Below are 22,572 nucleotides of genomic sequence, written 5' to 3' on the forward strand. Positions count from 1 at the left end.
TACAGAGGACACATGAAAGAAATGTTGATTTTCAAAGAAAATAACGTTTCTAGAAATGCGTGTACGATGTAATATAGGATCATAGCAAACAAATCCCTTTTGACATGCATTGTATTCCAAGAATGCACATCGAATAGATTGAGCAGATAATTTATGTTGCTCATGAGGAGGTAAATGAACAAAACATACACAACCAAAGGTACGAAGGTTATCATAACTAGGTTTCTTAGAAAATAAACGAAAATTGGGAGACTCCATGGGTAGGACTTGCGAAGGTAAACGATTAATCAAGTAAGTAGCAGTTTTCAGAGCCTCAACCTAGAACAAGGATGGAATAGAGGATTCTAGCAAGAGAGCGAACCACATGTAGGAGATGACGATTTTTCCGTTCGGATACTCCATTCTGTTGGGGAGTAGCAGGCAATGAACGTTGATGAGTAATGCCTTTTGAAGCCAAAAATGCTTGAAAATCAGTAGACACATTCACTACCAAGATTTGTGCGTAATGTCTTAATAGAAGCAGAAAATTGATTGTCAACGTGGGCTAAAAACTCGGCGAAAGTACGAAAAACCTCAGATTTAGAGCAAAGAAAGTAAACCCAAGTAAATATGCTATGATGATCAATGAAAGTCACATAATATTTAAATTTTTCATGTGAACTAACCGGGGAAGATCCCCCAACATCACTATGGATAAGCTCAAAACACTGAGAAGTTCTACTAGCATGCAAAGGGAAGGGAAGAGTTTTGCTTTTACCAAGTCTGCAAGAGGCACGCTTAAGAGATAAAGAAGAATGTTCTTTATTGCCAAGTAAACCAAAGGTCAATACATGATATAAGATTTGAGTATTGGGATGGCCTAAACGACGATGCCACACCATACTAGGATATGAAACATTATTATAAGCAAAAGGCTAAATAGAAGAAACTGGAGAACGTGCTGGAACAGGCAAAAGTAGTGGAAACAAGCGCCCCACTTTAGGTCCCTTTGTGATCGGCTCCCCCGTTACTTGGTCTTGCACAACACAACCATTACTAGAAAAATTAACAGCAAAATTGTTATCAACTAATTGACCAACAGAAATAAGATACGTGGAAAGCTGTGGAGCAAGAAACACATTAGTGAACTTAGAAGAGGCATTTCTGATAGCTGCTATTGGCAAAGAACTGCCATTGGTAGTCTGAATAGCAGATTGACCAGCAAAGGGCCGAACATGACACAAGGTAGTGAGATTATTCGTCATGTGATTAGCGGCACCCGAGTCCACATATGACTATGAGAGAATAGTAGAATTGTTACCTTGGAGCCCTATTGCTGATAATGCCGAAATTAGCATCTGTTGCACCATTTCGGATGTGCAGTAATTCGCTGGAGGAGGTGTAGGAACAAAGAAGTCATTTGAAGAAGAGCTAGGGGCCGCAAAAGTCACCCGGGGGGGGGGGGGGGTACACTAACAGAAGCGTGGAATGTCTAGGCTTGACGATTCTGTAGGCGGATACAACATTCTTTGATAATATGACCCTTCTTCTTGCAATAAGAGCAGAATTTCTTGGAACAATGAGTAGCGATATGTCTAAATTCTTTGTAGCAAAAACCCTGCAAAGTGCTAGAATTCGTTGGCGGTCCTCGTCGTTGAGCAACATAAGCCACCGGGACAGACCCGAAACTACCATGAGATTGTGCCAGAGTAACTTGAATACTAAGCCATTGTTCTTCACGAAGTAACTCACCAAAACAGACATCCAGAGAAGGAACAGGAGAGCGATTTAGCAGAGGCGAGCGAACAGATTCATACTCAGGGCGGAGTTTCATAAGAAACTGATCACAATGACTAGTCTCGTGAAGACGTTGAATAATGGGGAGAGAAGCAACGGGAACATCCGCAGTAACCATATCCGAATATTCATTCCAAAGAGTCAGAAACCCTGAATAATTGTCTTGGATGGAACAATTGTCATGTTGAAACATGGCAATCGCATGCTTTAACTGAAAACGACGGACACCGTTATCTTGATGATATACTGTTTTTAAATTAGTCCACATGGATTGAGTGGTGCGATAAGGTCGCAAGTCGGGGACAATATGTGGCTCAATCGAGCCAAGAAACCAAGATTGAATCCGAGCATCAAGCATAGCCCATGAAGGACAAGTTGCAATCTCCTTGGATTTATCAAGATTGGGTGCACAATCCATGCCATCAATATGACCCCTAAGATCTTTTCCCTTCAGGAAAATTTCAAACTGAAAAGCACACGTAGAATAATTGTTGCCCGTAAACTTGGCACACACAAGTGCGGAGTCCATGCTAAATAATGGAGAAAATCAAGAAGCCAATAAAAAAAAAGGCAGACTGTGCCAAAAGAAACAGACCACCTGAAAATCTGGAATCCCAAAATAAACAATGCAGGTACAAAGAAAAAACCAAAAACAACCTCCCTGCAATAAAAATTTAAATCTTGAACCAAAAAACTGCACTAAAAATTAAATCTTGAACCAAAAACCTGCTGTTCCGAGAAGATAAGTGCCAGAAACAGCAACAGAAGGCAGTTGCCTCTTTGTTGAGAGTCGCAAACGGCAACAGAAACTGGAGAAATAAGTGGCAAACCAGAAACCTTCTGTGCCTGCTTGCCAAAAATCACAAGCCTGCTTGCTGAGAGTCACAAACAGCAATAGAAACTAGAAAAATAAGTGGCAAACTAGAAACCTGCTGTGCCTGCTTGCTGAAAGTCACAAACAGCAACACAAGACTGTTGCCTGCTTATCGAGATTCATAAGGACATAAACTGGAGGAATAACTGGCAACTCAGAGACCTGCTGTGCCGACAGCCACACAGCCACAGAAGTACTGAAAGAACAGAGAAAAATTCTAGAAGAGGAAAAATAAACCAGAACAGTCACAAAACTGAGAAAACAAAAAATCAAAGGGGAAAGAAAACTTAGTAGTCGGTTGGCTCTGATACCATGTCAAATATTTTGTGAATGGCCGAATAAATTGGCCTTAGTTCGGTATATTTTATGTAGGCTTTACAAGAATGCTATACATGGAAAGTAAATAAGGTCTTGCATGATTCAAGCACTATACATGTAAACTAAATATATGCTAACTGTACAAAATAATGAATTGAAATAGAAGGAAATAAATGTGGGCTGAAGTAAGGAAAGAAATCTTTTGCTTTATTGTTTGCTATTCTGTTGACAAACCCATGAATAGGAAGTCGGGACTCTCGAACTTATGAACATGAAGCGCCTCCCACTCCCAAACCCTCTTTAAAGCTCAAACCCTCAAACCCTCTTCATATCGACCCAAATTCCAAGTTTCTAGGTTGATTTCTTACTCTTTACTCATATCATTTCCAAATGACAATTGAGGTCTTCCTAAATGGATATATTTTCAGACAAAGAGAAGGGGTGGTAGGCTCACCAAGGCTTGGGTCCTTAACTACCAAAAATAATATTTATAGAACCTAACTAATCCCAAGTTTTGTAGAAAGTGGGGAAGTCGGATGTCGATCCTCAGGGACTAAAAGTGCAGTTATGAACCACTTCCAATTTAGCTTATTATCACTTTGTGTAAAAGAAAGTAAAAAGGAGAGATTTTTAAAGGGTTTTTCTAACAACTACTTGAAAGCATGTAAAATCTATATTAACTCTACTCTTACAAAGTAGTGCTCAATCGTAAATCAGACTTAGGATGTCATGTGCATAAACTATGTTTGGTTAGCTATCCGTACTAGGCTAAACAATTAAAGGAGCCATTCGAGGGCATAAGGTAGCAAGGGTGAACCAATCGCCCGGAGCACGATCGGGAACCGGAGTATACCTTATCCAATGATTACGAGAACTTCTATGTGAAACCATAACCTACTACGTATATCTGACTAAATCGATAGTAGTGCTATCCTATCTCCAAGACTTCATCACAATCAAAGCAGTAAAGGAAAACAATAAATCAAAGCATGTAAATGGAAAGCAAGTAAATGGAAAGCAGATAAATGAAAGCGGTAAAGAGAAAGCATGTAAAAAGATCATTCCTTTTGCAATCAAGTGTCTTTCACTAACACCAGAGAATACAATCAAACGATCCTCTAATCTACATGGAAAGCACAAGAGCTTCCTCGGTTGTTACAAGCCGTCAAACATGTCTTGCACACACCAGAGTAGGTATTGAAATCTACTCTAAAATCTACTCTAAGTGGCTCTCAATGACGTCTTAAGTCTGTCACTAACCTAAGAGAGGCCAAAGAGGAACCTCAAGCTCATCTTTGAAGCTAATATTTATAGCCATTAGGGTTTACAAGGCTTGAATTTCAAAATAGGAAAGTTTTGCAAGTATCTCGCAAAGCAGATCGTCGCTGTCGACCAAGTCGCCCTCATGCTTTCCTCTGGTTGCGCCTTAGTCGATGCTCACGGGAAATAAGGAATTTGAACTTCAGCAGCTTCGTTAGAGTTGCTCCAGTGGGTTTTGCTGGACGAGTTGATGGTCGAGACTTGCAGGATCTTGATTTTCAGGGCTCAGGAACTCGACACTGTCGTTCTTCATGGTCTCCTTAGTCGAACACTTGGTCAAGACTCTCGGTAGTCCTAGCTATAGCTTTAGAATTTTGACTCGTCGCCCTTTGAGAGTTACTTGGTCGATTACTTGGTCGACCTTTGCAGCATCTTCTTCTTAGTTTTGAACCTTGGAGTCTGCATCTGTTACCTTGGTCGCCCCTGTGTTTGCCGGTCGCATCACATGGTCAAACAGGGTCTTTTATCCTTTGATGTGTTTTGAGGCTTCAGGAGCTTGACTGAACATCTGATTTGAGCTTTAAGTGTCTCAAATGCTCCCTTGGCTTCTCGTATTGCCAAACTCCTTGGTTTTAACCTATTTTCCCTACAACATGGAACAAACCTTGCACAGCTCCAAAATATGATAACAAACGGCTACATAAAAGATAAATAAGGATAAACAAAGGTAAATGAGGGCTTAAAATCATGTATTTTAGGGACTTACATAGCCCCCAACTTACAATTTGCTAGTCCTTGAGCAAAGCAAACACTAAAAACACTAAGAAAACTAAAGAAATCCTATCTACCTCCTCTTTCGCGGAAATATGGTTGCATTTATCATATGCAACAAGGCTTTAAACCCCCAGGTTGATCCTAGTGGATGAGGTTTAGTCTTGTGAGGGTTTCTAGGGCGATACCCACAAACACCAGAATCAATGAACATAAAATATTGTGTAACACAATCATACCTACAGATTGGTAGTCTTGACTCAGCCTTACTGGTATTCCCTCAAAATCACTCAAGAAAATAGGTTCACTCTCATATGCGAGGAAGAATGTCATGATCAAACATCCAACATAATTTGAAGAACAACGCTAAAAATATGGTGTAAACTAGTCTCATAGGAAAAGAATTCAGCCTATTTATGAGGTGTCGGGTCCTTTACCCTAACATCTTCTCACCTACTCGCCACATCCAACCAAGACCACCCTAGATCAAATTATTCATAGAAGGCTTGAATACATCTTATGCATTGGTCAGTTGAAGAATCTTCGTACTTGTAAGATCATGTGTTGTGTCCCTAGCTTGACCCTTTTTGTATTTATTTGGAGTAGGTATTGAATATATCTTCCCCATTTCTCTTTCTCTTTTTCTTTCTTCTGCTCATTCTTTTATCATATATATTTTTTTTCCTATGGTCTGCTAGGACAATCATTACAACTCTTTTATGCCTTCATTCCACCAATGGAAATTAAGCTCGAATAAGAGTTTATGAAATAAATCTATTCTAGAGGTGGCTCAATTTTCATGTCTTGAGTAAGCTACAAGACCTAGGTCTATATCTCTCCATTGGATGTCACCTTCAGGCTAACAATTCAAAAAAAAAGACTAGTATACAAGGAATATCTAGAAAAGGGAAATTGAGTTTGATAAACTCAAAGTTTGACGTCAACAACTCAAGAAATAAATGAAAGGCTCAACAGTACCTCACAAGGTATCATAGTCACCAAGGTTGTTCTCTTAATGCTCTCACAGAACCCTAAGTGTTACAAATCATGTGAAAGTGCGTCTTTTAGCCTTGTGAGATACCATGTAAATACAAGAGTTTACACAACCATATTAAGAGAATGAACTAGTAGTCAACTGTCCTAGAGTTGCAAAACATATATTGACCATATAATGTAAAACTAAATACAAGTAACTTACTACTTCGTTAGTGAGCATAACAAAGTCATATAAATGATAAGCTTATACATGTAATATATAGGTTATATAAGCATATTTGAAGGGTATAAACAGTGTTAGCATGCAATAAAATAGACCATGTTCATTGAAAATTTTAAAGTTTTGTCCTTTTTGTGCTTAAATGTACCATGTAGTGTTTTCCTGCCCCTACCCCCAACTCAAAACTTCAGTGTCCTCACTGAAGTGTGGAAAGAAAGAACCCAGGATGCATGGAAGGAAACACTGCTTGGTGCCATGAAATTCAATTAGTGTACCTGCGTCAGTCATAAACACACAGAACCAGAAATTGCATGCATGCAATAATACACTGTAGCACAAAAGACATGACAAAAGCACCATGTGATTTTCATTAATCTGGAAAAGGCAATACAATGTATAGAAGCAGTACAAGCATTGGTACGACCAACAAAAAGCATGGTGTGATATCAGAAAAGAAAATAAAAAAAAAACTAAAACAATGACATATACAAGAAGTGCAACAAAAAAAACTCAAAAACTAGCCTATTTGCTTCCTAATCCTCGTCGGTCAACCCTCTGGCATCGTCATCTGAATTTCCGCCGCCTAAATTCTCAGATGCGTCAGAAGGAGTACTCGCCTCAGACTGGTTGGCCTTGTGTACTCGAGGCAGCCTCCTCCTTCTTGGAAATATGGCCAGAAGCAGCTGGCGACACAGATGAAGCTAGAGTAGGAGAGGGGCTACGAGCAGGAGCTTGTGGGCCGATGCAGGTGCTGTTGGAGGGGCAGATGAAGTAGATGGCGGAGAAATGTTCCTAGGACGAGTTCTACCACACCTTCTAAGGATGGGAGGTGGTTGGACCTGAAGAGGCATTAAGAGCCTTGGTACATCCATTGGTAGAATAAGAGCAGTGGTCGTAGCTGGAACCAACGGGGCAGGTGCTGGAAGAAGTGAATGCTCGGTGACTGGCTCTGTACTAGCGGTGTCCTCAAGGCAGCGCGGGGGACTGAGCCACGCCTGCGGTGGCAGCTGGTGGTGAGGTCTTAGCAGTAAAGGTCTCCTCTACCTTATCGCCTGAAGACTCGACCTCAATCATAATCATCGGGCTGGCCGGTGAAATGGCCTGAGGAGGAGACCAATGAGCTTGCAAACGCGCGGCTAGTGAAGCTATAGGAGATGGAGGACGGAGCAGAGAGGTAGAGGTTACAGGGGAGGGAGCTGGGGCTGTAGTTGACTCTGATGCAGCAGCGAATCTTGGAAGGATAATTGATTCGACGGCCTACGAGAAGCTAATACGAAGGATCTCAAAAATAGCTCGAGAAACCTGGCTCATCTCATGTCGTGTCTTCACCACTTCAGAACGCAGGAGCTTGAAATCATGGCATAGACGGCCCAGGTCATCACTTGCCTGAGGTACTGAGGGGGGATGCTGGTGGAGTTGGTGCTGCTGCGGATGTGGAAGGTGCATCTGCTGTCCACCTCTTCTTCTTCTTCGGGGTTTGGTGTAGGGGGGGGGGCATAGGTAGTTATGCAGGCTCATCCTCGATGTCATAAACGAACTATGGTGTCAACAATTTGGACCCTAGTGCACCTTCAAAGGGTGCCCACTTATTCACCTTCAGTGGAGCAGCGACCACTAAACTCAAGCTCTGACCCCATGTTTTTTCTGTGGTGACTTCACCATTTTGAATGTACACCTTTGGGTCACCTCGATTGATCTTTTTCTTCATCGGTATGGTCATTATCAACTGTGCATATGGAATAAGGGGCTTCTGGGGTTCCCGAATTGGTTGGCCTTGTGTTGGTTTCGGTAGCGGCTTCTTCATGCGGGGGTTCTTCACATGCTGCTCATTAAAGGTAATCATCTCCTTAAAGATCACCATTGGGATATCAACCGCCATGCCCTGATGTGCACTCATACAACTTTTGGAGGTGAATGCCGCGCTGCTCTGAATGATGGCCAAATGCGCTTATGTTGCGCTGCAGGATGAGGTCGAGGAGCAACAGGTAATTTGGTAGACGGTTCCTTGTTGTGCATGTCCCTTGCTGTGTAAAGGAACTGTCATAATAAACACCGTAAAACATATGGCTGATAATGTGGTGAACATCGGAGGAGTTAAGGGGTGCCCATGGAATATCATCCACTTCCTCATTAGACCAAACTTGATCGATTAGGGTGGGTGACAGTTCGAATGAGATGCCCTTCACTGTAGTGAGCCAAATCCTCGTATTGGGGTTATGTTTCATATTGGCATAGAACTCCTGCACTAGCTGTGGATGACATGTCATGGTTGGCTGAGTCATATAATGGTCGAACTTCCTTGTTCTAAGGATATAGATGCAACACTTTTTCTGTGGGTGAGCACAAGTTTCCTCCAATTTGAAAGCATGCATTGGCTTCAGGTCATAGTCATTGAGGGTCATCTTCTGAACGGCTTCCCCTCGCCTTATATTCTTTGGTTGGGCACCCCGACCCCTCGATGGTGCTGGTGGGAGCAACATATGCTCAGACCATGAAGATGACTCATCTCTTAATTGAATAGAGGCCTCTTTTCGCTTGACGGTGTTTTGGGAAGACTGTGGTTGCTTAGGAGCAGCCCTGGACTTTGGTTGGCGAGGCATTTTTCGAAGCTCTGGAGAGTGGGTGAATTAAAGGGAACAAAATGCAAGAGATGTGGTGGAAGATGAAGGAGATATGAGATGAAGGGATGCAACAAACCACTTACCAGAAACCCTAAAATCGTCGCTGGAAGGAGGTGTCACACCGAGGAACGAGCTCTCGGAGCTAGGGACTGCCGGAGTTGTCACCAGAAGTCCGCTGAGGCTCGGAGGCAAAGTCTGGGTGACAAGGTACAGAGAGGGTGCGACGAGGAACGACCGAAAGGGAGGAAGTATTGGAAGTGAAAATCGCGAGGGGAAAAGGGTTTTAACCGTCGTTTTATATTCCCAACCAGGTCGCACAAGCTATAGTGATGGTCACGCACATGGTCGATCCTCTCGGTATTTCAAAAGTTGAAAGAACTTTCAGGGTATGGACCAGGTCGCTCATGTGCGTGCTGGTCGCGCTAGTCACAACCCCAATTGACCTTTGACCTATCCTAAGGACTCTAACCCTGCTTACACTACTATGTACACACTAAAGACTCAAAATGAAAAGAAGATGAAAATAAAAATGCTCGGGTTGCCTCCCGGAAGCGCTAAATTTATCGTCTTTAGCTAGACGCAATGAAAGCACAAGTCAAACTCACCCAGGTTCGATAACAAGCGTGTCTTCCCCCATTTCTTCTTTGAATCAGGTCTTATTTACCCAAATCCTTCCCTCTAGGTTGGAGACTGAGTCATGAATTGCAAGTATTTACTCGTATGGATCATCCGGGTCAGATATGGAGGGGTCCTCTGGCTAAAGTATTTCCCCTAAAGGATTCCTCCACAGAATTGAGGGAACCATGTCCTTAACACATTCATCGATCATATCAACGTCCACAGCTTGGACATCTTCAGGTGGGTGTTGAGATGCGTGGAATACGTTCAGCTGAAGCTGCATATTGCCAAAGGACACGTCCATGATCCATGACCTACATTGAATGCAGGCCTTGGCCGTGGCTAAGAAAGGTCTTCCTAATAGGACAGGGATCTAGTCCTTGGTTGGGTTCGAGGGTTCCATATCCAAGACGATGAAGTCTACTGGATAATAGAACTCCTCGACCTTGACCAAGATTTCCTCAATTACACCCCGGGGTCTTCTAACTGATCAGTCAGGGAAGCTCAAGGTGATCGGGGTGGGTTTCAGCTCTCCTAAGTTAAATTGCTCGAAGACCGAGTATGGCAGGAGGTTCACACTCGTCCCAAAATCTAAAGGAGCCCTATCAATCGTGTAATCGCCAATATCACATGAAATAGTTGGAGCGCCAGGGTCTTTCAGTTTAGGAGGGAGGTTACCGAAGAGAATTGAGCTTGCATGTTCCGTCAACCTAACTTGCTTATTCATATGCACCCTCGATTTCCGCTTTTGCGTGCATAAGTCCTTAAGGAATTTGGCGTATGCAAGCATCTGTTTTATGGCATCCAAGAGAGGGATGTTGACCTTAACTTGACGGAATGTGTCTATGATGGACTCGGTGGTGGTCTCCTTCTTAGATTTGGATGGTGCAAGATGAGCTGTAGGGTAAGGTGCTTTAGGAACATAATGGGGGAGTGCCTCACTCTTAGAAAGGGTAGGTGTTTGGGTATCAGCTACTGGACTAGGAGAAGGAGGATCACATGGTTCATCTTCAGTTTCTTTCCTTGTCTTCTCCATACCTTTTTCTTGTTCTTTCTCCCCAACCCTATTGTTTATCTCCCGACCACTCTGAAGAATGGTCACGGCCCGGGCTTGCTCATTATATGTTGAAGCTCCAACAGTCGGCTTACACTCTACTCCATATTGGCCCTTTGGGTTCACTAAAGGCTGATTGGGCAACTTACCGTCATTCCTCCTACTCAAGGAAGTTGCTAGATTCCCTATGGTGGCTTATAGCTTAGAAATCGATTAGGAGTGAGAGTGAAGGAGTTGCGATCTACTTGGCGATCAGTCTCAAAGCCCTTGAGAGCTTTTAGCACCGTCTCCTGGAAAGAATTATACTTAGGCTGAGGAGGAGCTGCTTGCTGATAAGAAGATGGTCTAAGGGTAGGTACAGGAGAATTTTGAGAGTTCCAATATGGGCGAGGGGGTGGAGCATTAAGTGATGATTGAGGTCTTTGGAATTGGAAACCTGGAGCTTGCGGTCTCTAAGAGAAGTTAGGATGTTGTTTCCACTTAGGATTGTACGTATTTGAATATGGATCATTGTTTGGCCTTTTGTACCAAGTGTGGGTAGCCTTTACTTCTTCCTACACAAGCTCGGGCTAAGAAGACGCATGTAGGCAATTGTAACATGTGTGGGAAGGATCAGCGTAGATGGCACACACCTCTGCACACGCTATGGGTTGTTGTTGCTGTCCTAGGGACAAGAATTGATCTAGTTTTTGAACGATGGTGTGCAAAGTGGGTGTAAGGTCAGGGCCTGAGGTCAACTCGTAGACTCCCTTAGGTTTAGAAGTGGTTGGCTTTGAGGGTCTACGAGCAGCAACTACATGTTGCTGAGAATTTTCGGATAGGTTGTCAAAGAGAACCCATGCTTCATTCTCTTAATTGGTGAGAAAAGTACCTCCACAAGACGCATCTACCATTGCCCAGTCTCTCTCAGCCAATCCTTCGTAGAAGGTTTGGACCAATTGCCACTTGGGAACCTGATGGTTTGGGAAATTTACATAATAGGTCTCTAAAACACTCCCAAGTCTCGAAGAATAGTTCCCCATCCAACTGGGAAGAACTAGTGGTGGCCCTTCGCAGCTGGTTAGTCATCCCGATGGGAAAGTACTTTTTTAAGAATTTGTGCTACATGGTGGCCCAGGTGGCCACCGAGTTTGGCTCTAAAGACGTCAACCAATATTTGACCTTATCCTTAAGAGAGAATGGGAAAAGCCTTAGGCAAAGGGCATCATCATCAAAATTGTGGATATGGATGGTGGAACAGATCTTGAGAAACTCATCTAAATGCTGATAAGGATTTTATTTAGAATTCCCATAGAAAGTGGGCAACGTCGAGATGATAGAAGTATTAATCTCTAATTATGTCGCTTGGACATCCGGGTACCAGATGCATGACGGCGAGATGTATGCATTAGGTACAAAGTAGTCCCTAAGAGGCCTAAGTTGTTGCTCCGCCACCACAGGTTGGTAGGGAGCATGGGGTTTTGGGATTTGATCAGCGGGAACCAGTAGATGTTCGGCCATTGCTTTAAGTTTAGATGACTTTGCAAACTCGGGATTCGAAGTGGGTTTCCTAAGGAACCTACGTGATCCCTCAATCTCGGGGTCTACAAGAACTAGTTCAGGATCTAGAGAAACAAACCCAGCATACACACTTGAAGCACAAAGAATCAAGACTTCAAGGTATATAAAACAAAAAAAATATAGAAGAAAAATAGAGAAAAATAAAGCAATAATACTCTAAACTAGAAGCTGGCTAATAGCAGTAATCAAGTCCCCGACAATGGCACCAAAATTTGGTAGGCTCTCCAAGGCATGGATCCTTAACTACCAAAAATAATATTTATAGAACCTAACTAATCTAAAGTTCTGTAGAAAGTGGGGAATTCGGGTGTCGATCGTCAGGGACTAAAAGTGCAGTTATGAGCCACTTCCAGTTTGTCTTATTATCACTTTGTGTAAAAGAAAGTAAAAAGGAGAGATTTTTAAAGGGTTTTTCTAACAACTACTTGAAAACATATAAAATCTATGTTAACTCTACTCCTACGAAGTTGTGCTCAATCATAAATCAGACTTTGGATGTCGTGTGCGTAAACTACGTTTGGTCAGCTATTGGTATTAGGCTAAATGATTAAAGGAGCTATTCGAGGGCATAGGGTAGTAAGGGTGCACCAATCGTCCACAATCGGGAATCAAAATATACCCTATCCAACGATCACGAGAACCTCTATGGGAAACTATAGCCTACTATGTGTATCTGACTAAATCGGTAGTAGTGCTATCCTATCTCCAAGACTTCATCACAATGAAAACCGTAAAGGAAAGTAGTAAATCAAAGCATGTAAATTGAAAGCAAGTAAATGGAAAGCAGATAAATGAAAGTGGTAAAGAAAAAGCATGTAAAAAATCAATCCTTTTGCAACAAAGTGCCTGATACTAACACCAGTGAATACAATCGAACAATCCTCTAATCTACACGGAAAGCACAAGAGTTCTTCGATTGTCACAGGCCGTCGAACACGTCTTGCATAGACCAGAACATGTATTGAAATCTACTCTAAGTGGCTCTCAATGATGTCTTAAGTTTGTCACTAACCTAAGAGAGGCCAAAAAGGAACCCCAAGCTCATCTTCGAAGCTAACATTTATAGCCATTAGGGTTTACAAGGCTTGAATTTCAAAATAGGAAAGTTCTGCAAGTATCTTGCAAAGCAGATCGCCGCTGTTGACCAAGTCACCCTCATGCTTTCCCCTGGTTGCGCCTTGTTCGATGCTTGCGGGAAATTAGGAATTTGAACTTTAGCAGCTTCGTCACAATCGCTCCAATGGGTTTTGCTGGACAAGTTGATGTTTGAGACTTGCAGAATCTCGATCTTTAGGAAATTTCAGGAACTCGACATTGTCGCTCTTCATGGTCTCCTTAGTCGAACGCTTGGTCAAGACTCTCGGTAGTCCTAGCTTAGACAACTTCAGACTTTAGACTCAGTCGCCCTTTGAGAGTTACTTGGTCGATTACTTGGTCGACCTTTGCAACATCTTCTTCTTAGTTTTGAACCTTGGAGTTTGCATCTGTTGCCTTAGTTGCCCCTGTGTTTGCCGGTCGCACCACATGGTCGAACAAGGTCTCTTCTCCTTTGATGTGTGTTGAGGCTTCAGGAGCTTGGCTGAACATCTGATTTGAGCTTTAAGTGCCCCAAATGCTCCATTGGCTTTTCGTATTGCCCAAGTATTTGGTTTTAACCTGTTTTTCCTACAACATGAACAAACCTTGCTTAATTTTGAAATATGATAACAAAGGGCTACATAAAAGATAAATATGGACAAACAAAGGTAAATGAGAGCCTAAAATCATGCATTTTAGGGACTCATCAAGGGGAAGCCATAGATCACCCTCAAATGGCGATTTCAAGCACAAAACTCTGTTTTGGCAGCCATAGATGACTAGATCTAAGATGGATGACCTTAGGGAGAAGAAATGCAACAGAACTTAGAAAAATCAGAAATAAATTAGGTATATTTCAATATATAGGGCTGTCGGTAGGGAAAAATGGTGTAATAGGGTGTAACATCCTGTTTCGGCTCATAACAGAAGTGTAACACCTTTACGGTCTGTTACAGCCATGGTTTTTCCCCACAGCTATAGTGGTTTGAATCGGTTTTGGGGCCTTGAAATTCCATTATGTAATGGCTGTTATGCTACGTAACGGCCATTATTTAAAACCGTGGCTAGCATATTCAATATTGTTGGTCTCTATATGGAATTTTCTTCTGAACTCAATGATACAATTTCTTAAAAAAATAACATCTCGAGAATTAATAATGAGGGAATATGTGAATGATCTAATGGAGATGTACTTGTCTCCTTTTTCGTTAAACTTCTCCCAATATTATGATGGAATATGTGAATAAGCTATGCAGCCAAAAATTCTCATAATGATTCTTGTTTTTCCTGTCCCATGCTTCATATGGAGTCTTATTCTGGACTGCTTTTGTTGGAGATTGATTCAAGATATAAACACCTGTATTAACTGCTTCTGCCCAAAAAACTATATGGGAGGCCTTTACCTTTTATAATGTTTTGGGCCATTTCAACAAATTTGTGGTTCTTCTGTTCTGCTGCTCCATTCTGTTAAGGAGTGTGTCACACTATTAGCTGCCTTATGCATTCTTTTTTTTTGCAATGATCATTAAATGCAGTAGATGGATGTTCTCTGCAAATTCTTTGAATTGAAGAAAAGTTGAGAAGGCTTTTCATTTTTGTTTCGGAAAATAAACCCATGTCATTCTGGTATAATCAAATAGGATAAAATATCTGTTGTTGTTGAGACATGGCATCCTTTTAGGTCCACAAATATTTGCATGTACTAATTCTAGTTAAGCTCTAGCTCTAGGATGTCTTTGGGAATGTTAACCAGTGCATTTTTCCATATATACAGTCTTCACAAATTTTATTTTGCTTATATATGTTAAGCTATCCTACAATCAGGTGTTAATCCTTCAATAGTTTTAAATCCTAAAAATTTAGATGCCCTTGTCTCAGATACCATGAATAAGAATCATCATTGCTAAGGCTTTGAAAAGCAATTTTCATTTTTTGGCATAGATAGAAGAAAAACTTTGTTCCTATTCATTTTGTGGCATAGCCAGAGTGAGATTTGTCTTCTAATCAATGATGATGCATTGTCCATTATCAAAGTTCAACATATGTCCTTTTTGTAGCGGTTTCCGAACATTTTATAAATTTTGAGTCGACGTGGGGACATAAAGCACATTATAGATGAGTTTAGTGTTATCTCTGCTATTGCTCCTTTCTTGACAATTTTATGCAGCTTGCCATCTTTGAGTTCTACTTCATAATAAAATTAATTATGTAGCTTCACAAACAAATCTTTGTTACCTGTCATGTGATTGCTGTAGGCACTATCCCCATAGCAAATATTCTGGAATTCTTGTTTAGCATTAAAGTACTTCCCTTACTTCCTTTTCTTCACTTTCTTCGAAATAATTGGCTTCATTTTTTTTTTGTTGGTCTTTATACGTTATACCAACAATCACTTTAAGAGTGATTTGGGTTTCTGCATTACTTACACCAAAATCCATTATCTTTTATTTCGTGCTCGTATTTTTTTATAGATGCGACACCAAGTCTGAACTGCTCCTTCTTCCTCTGCCTTGTGCTTGAAAATTTTGCATTTGACCACATCCTTTTTCACGTGGATTTCTTGAAGATGAACTACCTTCTCTTGTATCTTGCTTTCCTTCATAATAGTTTTGCCTGCCATATATTTATTTTTGATTGACAAGCTTGCTCCTAATTTTGGTTTGAAATTCTACTTGATTCTTTTTCCTTGGGCTTCAAAACTTCCCATGAGCTCATCTAAGGTGAGCTTTGGCAGTTCTTTGGATTCTTCTATTCTTGTGACTACATGCTCAAATTTTTCTAACAAAATTCCCAAAATTTTTTCAATAATCTTCTGTAGTATCTACATAGGCCCTAATTTGTTTAATAGTTGCAAACCATGGTAAAGAATTTTTGCACATCTTCTTTTTTCATCATAGCTAACTTATCAATTCTTGCATCGAATTTTGGAGCTTAGTGGAGATTACCTTATCATAGTCTCTAAATTGTTTTTTCTGAAAATTTCCCATGCCTCTTTAATGTTTTTGCCCCCTTGATTTTGGGAAGGATGGTTTTACTTATCCCTTGGCGCGCAAAGGACAAGGCTTATGCATCTTTCATCTTGTCATCTTTATGCTCCTTTTGCTTTTGCCAAAGACCAAGTTTCTTTGATGTCAAGACTTACTGCTTCTTCATACCCCTCTTCAATAATGCCCCAAAGATCTTGGTAGACAAACGATGTCTTCATGAGAGTGCTCCATAAATGTAATTTTCTTCATTAAAGCTTGGAACTCCTTGTTGGGAAAAATTGAATGCAAGCTTGTTGTCGTTGCTTGAGGCCATCTTAGTGGCTAATTTGTGTAGGGATATGGTAAGAAAAATGAGATTGAAGGGGCTGGCTCTTGTACCACTAAATTTGTTGGGTGCTATGGGAATTTGCAAAATTAGAAGGCTAAATAATTAGACATGGAGGCAGGGCAGAGGACTTAAAACAGGGTCTGGAGTTTCATTGCATGGGATACAACTACTTGCATTATATAGTAGTACCCTGGAATACATACAGCAGATGGCCTTCTTTTGGCATGTAAGGGGGTTAAATAGGCAGGCCGGGTTGCTAGTTGGCTTATAGCCAGCAGGCTGGGTTTCTAGTTGGCTTATGGACGACTTATAACATTGAATGGACCATGGAATTTGCACTCTCACTTGCTAACAACCATAGCCAGGTGGACTTAATTTGCTTAAGCCTCAAAGATTTCTACAATATTCTATTGGTACTTCGGCCTCCTCCCTTCAACTTTCCAGCACTACCTGTGTCCATCTCCATGCGTCCTTCCTCCTTTCATTTATCCTCCTTAGCCCCAATGAAATTATTGCCTGTGTTCGGCTTTAGATTTCATTGCCCCAGCTTTCTTCAGCCCAATCCCATTATTCCATCCTTCCAATCATCTACTGAGGACCTAGCTTGCAGCAGCTGTGCTGGCTTTGAAAAAGCCACATTGGTAGTGCCTTCCTTTTCATTCATTTGGATGAAGTCAAGATATATCCTCTTCTGTCCCAACGAATTTATCGCCTGTGTTGGGCTTAGATTTCAGTGCCCAAACTTTCTTAAGCCCTATCCCTTATTTTCCATCCTTCCAATCATCTGCTGAGGTACTATCTTGCAGCTGCGGTGACGCCTTTAGAAGGTTGCATTAATAGTGCCTTCCTTTTTTTCATTTGTATTAGGCCCAAAATTGAGCCAGCCCAGGCCAACTTTTGCCTCTCCACCCCTGGACCTTTCTATACAGTTCCTACTTGCTCCATTTAGCAGGCTCACTTCTTTCTTGTGTCCTCTGTCCTGACTAAGAGGCCCAATTGAAACTTGACTAACTTGGTGTGCCTGCCCATTATCTGCCTCCCCATTAACCTCTCTTTCTTCAGCCCACCTCTTTCAAACTATACTTTGACCGAGATTCTTGCAATCTCTTTCTTCCCAACTGCAATATTCAGTGAAATTTTCTTCTCTGGTCTGTAGTCCAGCCAATGTTCCCATGAGACTCTCATCCCTCTCCAATTGAGGTCCAGATTTTAACTTGTAAGCATATTTGGGTTTATGGCTAATTCACTGGATAACTGAAAGCTTCCTTTAGGCTTTCACAAGGTCGCAAGAACCAGTTTTTGCGCTTCAGACGTAATCCCCCCTTGCCAATTAGTAGGGATGTGGCCATTCACAATGTTAAAGCTTGATATACATTGTTGGCCCACAACTTAATATCTTAAGCTTTTAGGTAAAGTGGTTATTTAACTTGGTATCAGAGTTCATTAGCAGGAGGTCCTGGGTTCTAGTCTCGTTGCCTGCGTTTATTATGTGGTGTTTAAGAAAAAAATATTATATTCCCTGTAATGGGTGTTATCTATCGTGTATCTCTCCACGTACTGTCGTGCTGCACGTATGCTTCTTTTCCATCCTGTAATCTCAACGACCGCCCTACCAGCCACAATTTCAACTAGTTCTCTTAAGAGTTTCTTCCTGTGCAGACGCAACATGTGATGACTTCTAGTAGGAATTAAGAAATCCTAAAAGCATAGACCATGTCAAAAGTATCTTACCTGAACCCCATGGCTTAATGAGAGTTAAATTTTATGCTTTAAACCCTGAGAAACTCAGAAAATTTAAAATACAACAATATTTAAAAAGGGTTAGTATTAACCCTTAGGACTATAACTATTGAATCAGCATGTGGTCTGAAATAGTAAATAAACAAGACCTATATTTGTAATTGACTTCTAAAAAAAAACAAATTTCCCAAAAATAAAAATGGAATGCAACTATAATGTTTTGAAGAACTGTTAAAGGCCTTTATAACGATGATTGTTGCAGTTTCTAGAGATGTTTTCATAGACATTGCCCAATGGGTAAGTAAATTTGTTTTTCACATTTCTGAACTTTTAAAAGATTCAGTTTGACTTGTTTTGTCCTTATAGTCTTACATGCTGTGTTTTGAGTAATTTTTTTGTCAATTTTAATCACTCTACATATATCATTTACTCCATAATCTCTTGGTTTTTAAGTGTTGTTGACAAGCAAAGCCTTCTTGTTATCTTCTGTACATTATTGAGTATGAGTGTAATTCAAACAAAAGAATTGTAAATATAGTGGTTCCTCTGTTCATTCTCTTAGTAGATTTTCTTTTTTTGTCAAAAGAAAAAAAAAGAAAAAAGCAAAAGACATTAACCACTCCTAGAGTTTAACAAAAAAGACACTAACCTCCCCTAAGGTTTAAAAAATTCCAGAGTCATTTCCTGAGGTTTCAAGAATTCCAAAAACCTCCCTTAAGGTTTGCTTAAAAGACAGAAACCTTCCCAACAAGTATTTTGAGGGAGTTTTTTGGTCCTTTTGACAAATCTTAGGGGAAATATGTGGCATTTTTGAAACCTCAGGGGAGGTAAATGAAGTTTTTGAAACCTCAGGGAGGTCTCTGTCTTTTTGCCAAGCCTCAGGGGAGGTCGGTGTGTTTTGCTCAAAAAATTATAAATTTAGTGGGACATTTGTAACTATAGCATTTAGTGTTCATTGTGAAATCATATAAACAGGAAAAACACTTGGTCAAGGATAAGTAAGGAATTGGTAGGGATTGGATACCAACCCTAAATTCAAGCTTTAATTCTGTTTTTTGACTTTGAAAGGGCATAGGTATCTTCAAAACATAGTTTCTATTATTAAGTGAAATTGGAGAAAAAAATTTACAACCATGTGGTTTTTCACTTAATCCAACAAGGAAAAGTCACTTCAAATTTTAGCTTAACTGAACTGTTGGATGGCATGCATATCATTTAGTTTCAAGGCTTGAGCTCTTCTGAATTTTAGATGGGTGGCTTGTGCAGATGTATAGATCTAGTACTGCTTACTCTTGAGCTGTAATGCATTTTCTTGCGGTCATGCACTTGCACAATGTTTTGTTTGTTTTAGTGCACAATGAAGTTTCTTTAATGCAAAAATATTTTCTCAGACGTGTCTTCCAATACATATGTATTCTTAGGCGGACGGCTTTGTGAAAGCTGTTCTTTTCTTTCAATGGTAATATCTAACCTTCAAATGTCAATTTGTCTTCAATTGGCAGGTGTTGGAGATTATTCATGATTAAACTGTGGAATCACGGTCTCCTTGATGCGCGCGCCATGAACAATTGTAACATAATTCTTGAGCAATGCCAAAACCATGAATTAGATCTTATGAAAAGTTAGAAGAAAGGATGCAATACAACGTGTTTGATTGGTATGCGGTATCCATCAGCGGCGATGTTGAGGAAAGACTGCTTCACTAATTCATTGTACTTTTCCCCTTCAATGGCACGTGCTTGGTTCCCCGAGGCATTTCAACCTTTTGCTTTCTGGGCACAAAGTCATTTGCATTTGTATTCTGCGACTTTAAACATTTGTCTATTTATTCTGTCAAAATTTTAAGTATAATCACTCCATCCTTGAAAGGGGAATATGGCTTTCTTACCCCTGCCATTTTAACTTTGTTCTTTTGTGAACTTGTCTTGACATCAGGGAAGACTAAAAATATCAGCATGAATTTTCATCAGGCAACCAATTCAACTCAATATGATATGTTCAGCAGGTCTAACAATGTTCATCAGCTGGGCAATTTTCTATAGTCTGAAGAGTGAGATTATAAGTTAATCCCAAATTATTAGTCCTTGTATTTTTAATTGGTACCATTTACGTATACTTGCTGCTTATTAATTCTACATGTATCACGGCTGACATTCCAACTAGGTTGAACGGCATTAATGGAGCTTAGCAAGGTATACATAAAGTATTAATCTAACATTTAAGTTTTGTTATATTTTTATTATGATTTGTTTGATATGCAGAAAGGAAATAGGATAAAATTGGTTTTATAATTTTATATTTTAACCAAAATTTTATTTTAGTTTATTATCAGGCTATTTCATTCTAGCGCACCAATCATTGAGTTGGTTGCAATAAATTTACTCTTAAAAAGTTTCTTTTTTCTAAGAAAAAGGAAGAATAATTTTCTAGTCATGAAATGATAATTATAATTATGTAAATTTAAAAAGTTCAGGCTAATATCAAGTAAAATAATTTCCTGGAAGGGTATCATTGGTTGAAGCTGGCCAAAGTTTGCCATTGGTTAGACCTGGCAAAGCGAATTGGGTCGAATGATTTGTGGCGGATTAGGTGGATTATTGGGTGAGTATATTACAATCTATATTCGAGTCATTTAAGTTGCATATTTTGGGTGGTTTGGATCGGATAATTTGTGGTAGATGGTCGATAATTCATTTCCATTCCTAATATAATATTTTTTTATCATCCAATGGATAATTTATTTTGTAACATAATAATTGAAGTTATTTTAAAAATTATAATTTGATAACATATAAAAAATTTAATAAGGATTTATATTATAGTGATCTGACAAATTTTACGCTGCCTGTCAGCTACCTAACGCAACCCTCCTTTACTCGAATTTGAGACTGACTATGTGTGAAAAAAATTGTACATTAAGTGCATCACAGGCGGAGTTATATTTGGGATTTGGTTTGTTTGTTTGTTTGTTATAAAACATTTAATAACTAATTCACAAAATTATGAATTTTTTTTTAAACTTTTTTTTAGAGCATGAATTTGGAGACTTGTTTTGATCACAAGAAAATTGAGTATTTGAGTTTGAGTTTGAATGTGGGCATAGGCCTAGAGATGCATTCAGTAGTGCAAGAGTTGAGAATGTGAGACTAGTCCTTGACCAATAGAGCTTATGCAGCATTGATTCGATGCCTAATAAGTATATGAACATATGAGATTATTAATGAAATTAAACATTAGTTATTAGTGAATAGGCGGTTATCCATCAGATAAAATCCTAAATCTTCCAACCAACTCATTTAGAGACGGATAATAAAAGTTCAAACCATATTCAACTCATTTAATGTGTGAATCGATTATTGGTCAATTCAAGTGGGACTGATTAATGGATTTTTATCCATTTTGCCAAGTCTACCTTTGACAATTCAAGCTAATGGTATCACGCCCCAAACCCGACAATGGGATCCAAGGGTGAAAAAGTAATCTAACCTGTCCCTATATCATACAATACCAAGATACAGTAAAATGAATAAGGGTCCGACCCCGTGGGGTTTCCAAGCACCCTAAACAAATCCATACATATAACCAATATTCAGCGGAAGACAAATCTTTTATACACATTCTGTACCATACCAGAGTCTATACAAAGGAGTAAACTCCACAAAATACAGCACAAACCCAGGTGGCAGTCAAAACTCCCAAAAGACCACCCAGCAAAAGCTTACGACTTACCCAGGTACTTCCTGCAGTACACTGATCATTACACTCCTACATTAGGAAGCTAGCTTCGGTTACCTGAAAGATCTGAAAAATATTTACGTACAGCAGGAGTGAGACACCTCTCAGTAAGACAAATACAGATTATATTGGTGTGTGGCATTTGAGTGTTATCATGACATCAAACATACACAGTTAAATGCAGTTCCAGTACTTCTACAAAACAGTTTCAAAACAGTGCATACACACACACACACATGATCAAGCAATCCAATGTCGTCACACTCTTCGGCCCGAAGCCGGCCTGCGATAGCCAGCGTCGGCTTGTAGCTGGCTCGCGATACACGACGTCCTCGACACATGGCGAACCCCAGGCTCCCATGGCATCCTACCGGTACAAACTGGTGGATCCACACCCTTTGGTGACCAGCCGGTAAGGCTCACGCCTTTGGATATAAAGCTGAATACTCTTGCCAAACATGGTAGGTGTGACGACCTGCTTAATTTTCATATATATATATATATATATATATATATATATATATATATTATAATGAAATCAACATCACAAATCTCAGCTCAGCAGATCATAATCCACCAAGACCCATGGGTACCAGGGATACATCAGAATACATAACAGAAGCCTAAGCAGCAGGAA

At 40.2% G+C, this 22,572-nt stretch overlaps 1 protein-coding gene across 4 annotated transcripts in view; it reads left to right on the forward strand.

Moving 5' to 3' along the window:
- Window positions 1–20,274, forward strand: part of LOC131159724 (polycomb group protein EMBRYONIC FLOWER 2) — a 152,894-nt gene extending 132,620 nt beyond the window's left edge. For all 4 annotated transcript variants that reach the window (XM_058114861.1, XM_058114862.1, XM_058114860.1 and 1 more), the window contains one exon: window positions 19,703–20,274. In XM_058114861.1, coding sequence (XP_057970844.1) covers window positions 19,703–19,722 — 20 coding nt within the window. In that variant the 3' untranslated portion in view covers window positions 19,723–20,274. The remainder of the gene's footprint in view (window positions 1–19,702) is intronic.
- The last annotated feature ends 2,298 nt before the right edge of the window (window positions 20,275–22,572 follow it).

The sequence above is a fragment of the Malania oleifera genome, chromosome 7, assembly GCF_029873635.1.
Source record: "Malania oleifera isolate guangnan ecotype guangnan chromosome 7, ASM2987363v1, whole genome shotgun sequence".
Taxonomy (NCBI): Eukaryota; Viridiplantae; Streptophyta; class Magnoliopsida; order Santalales; family Ximeniaceae; genus Malania; species Malania oleifera.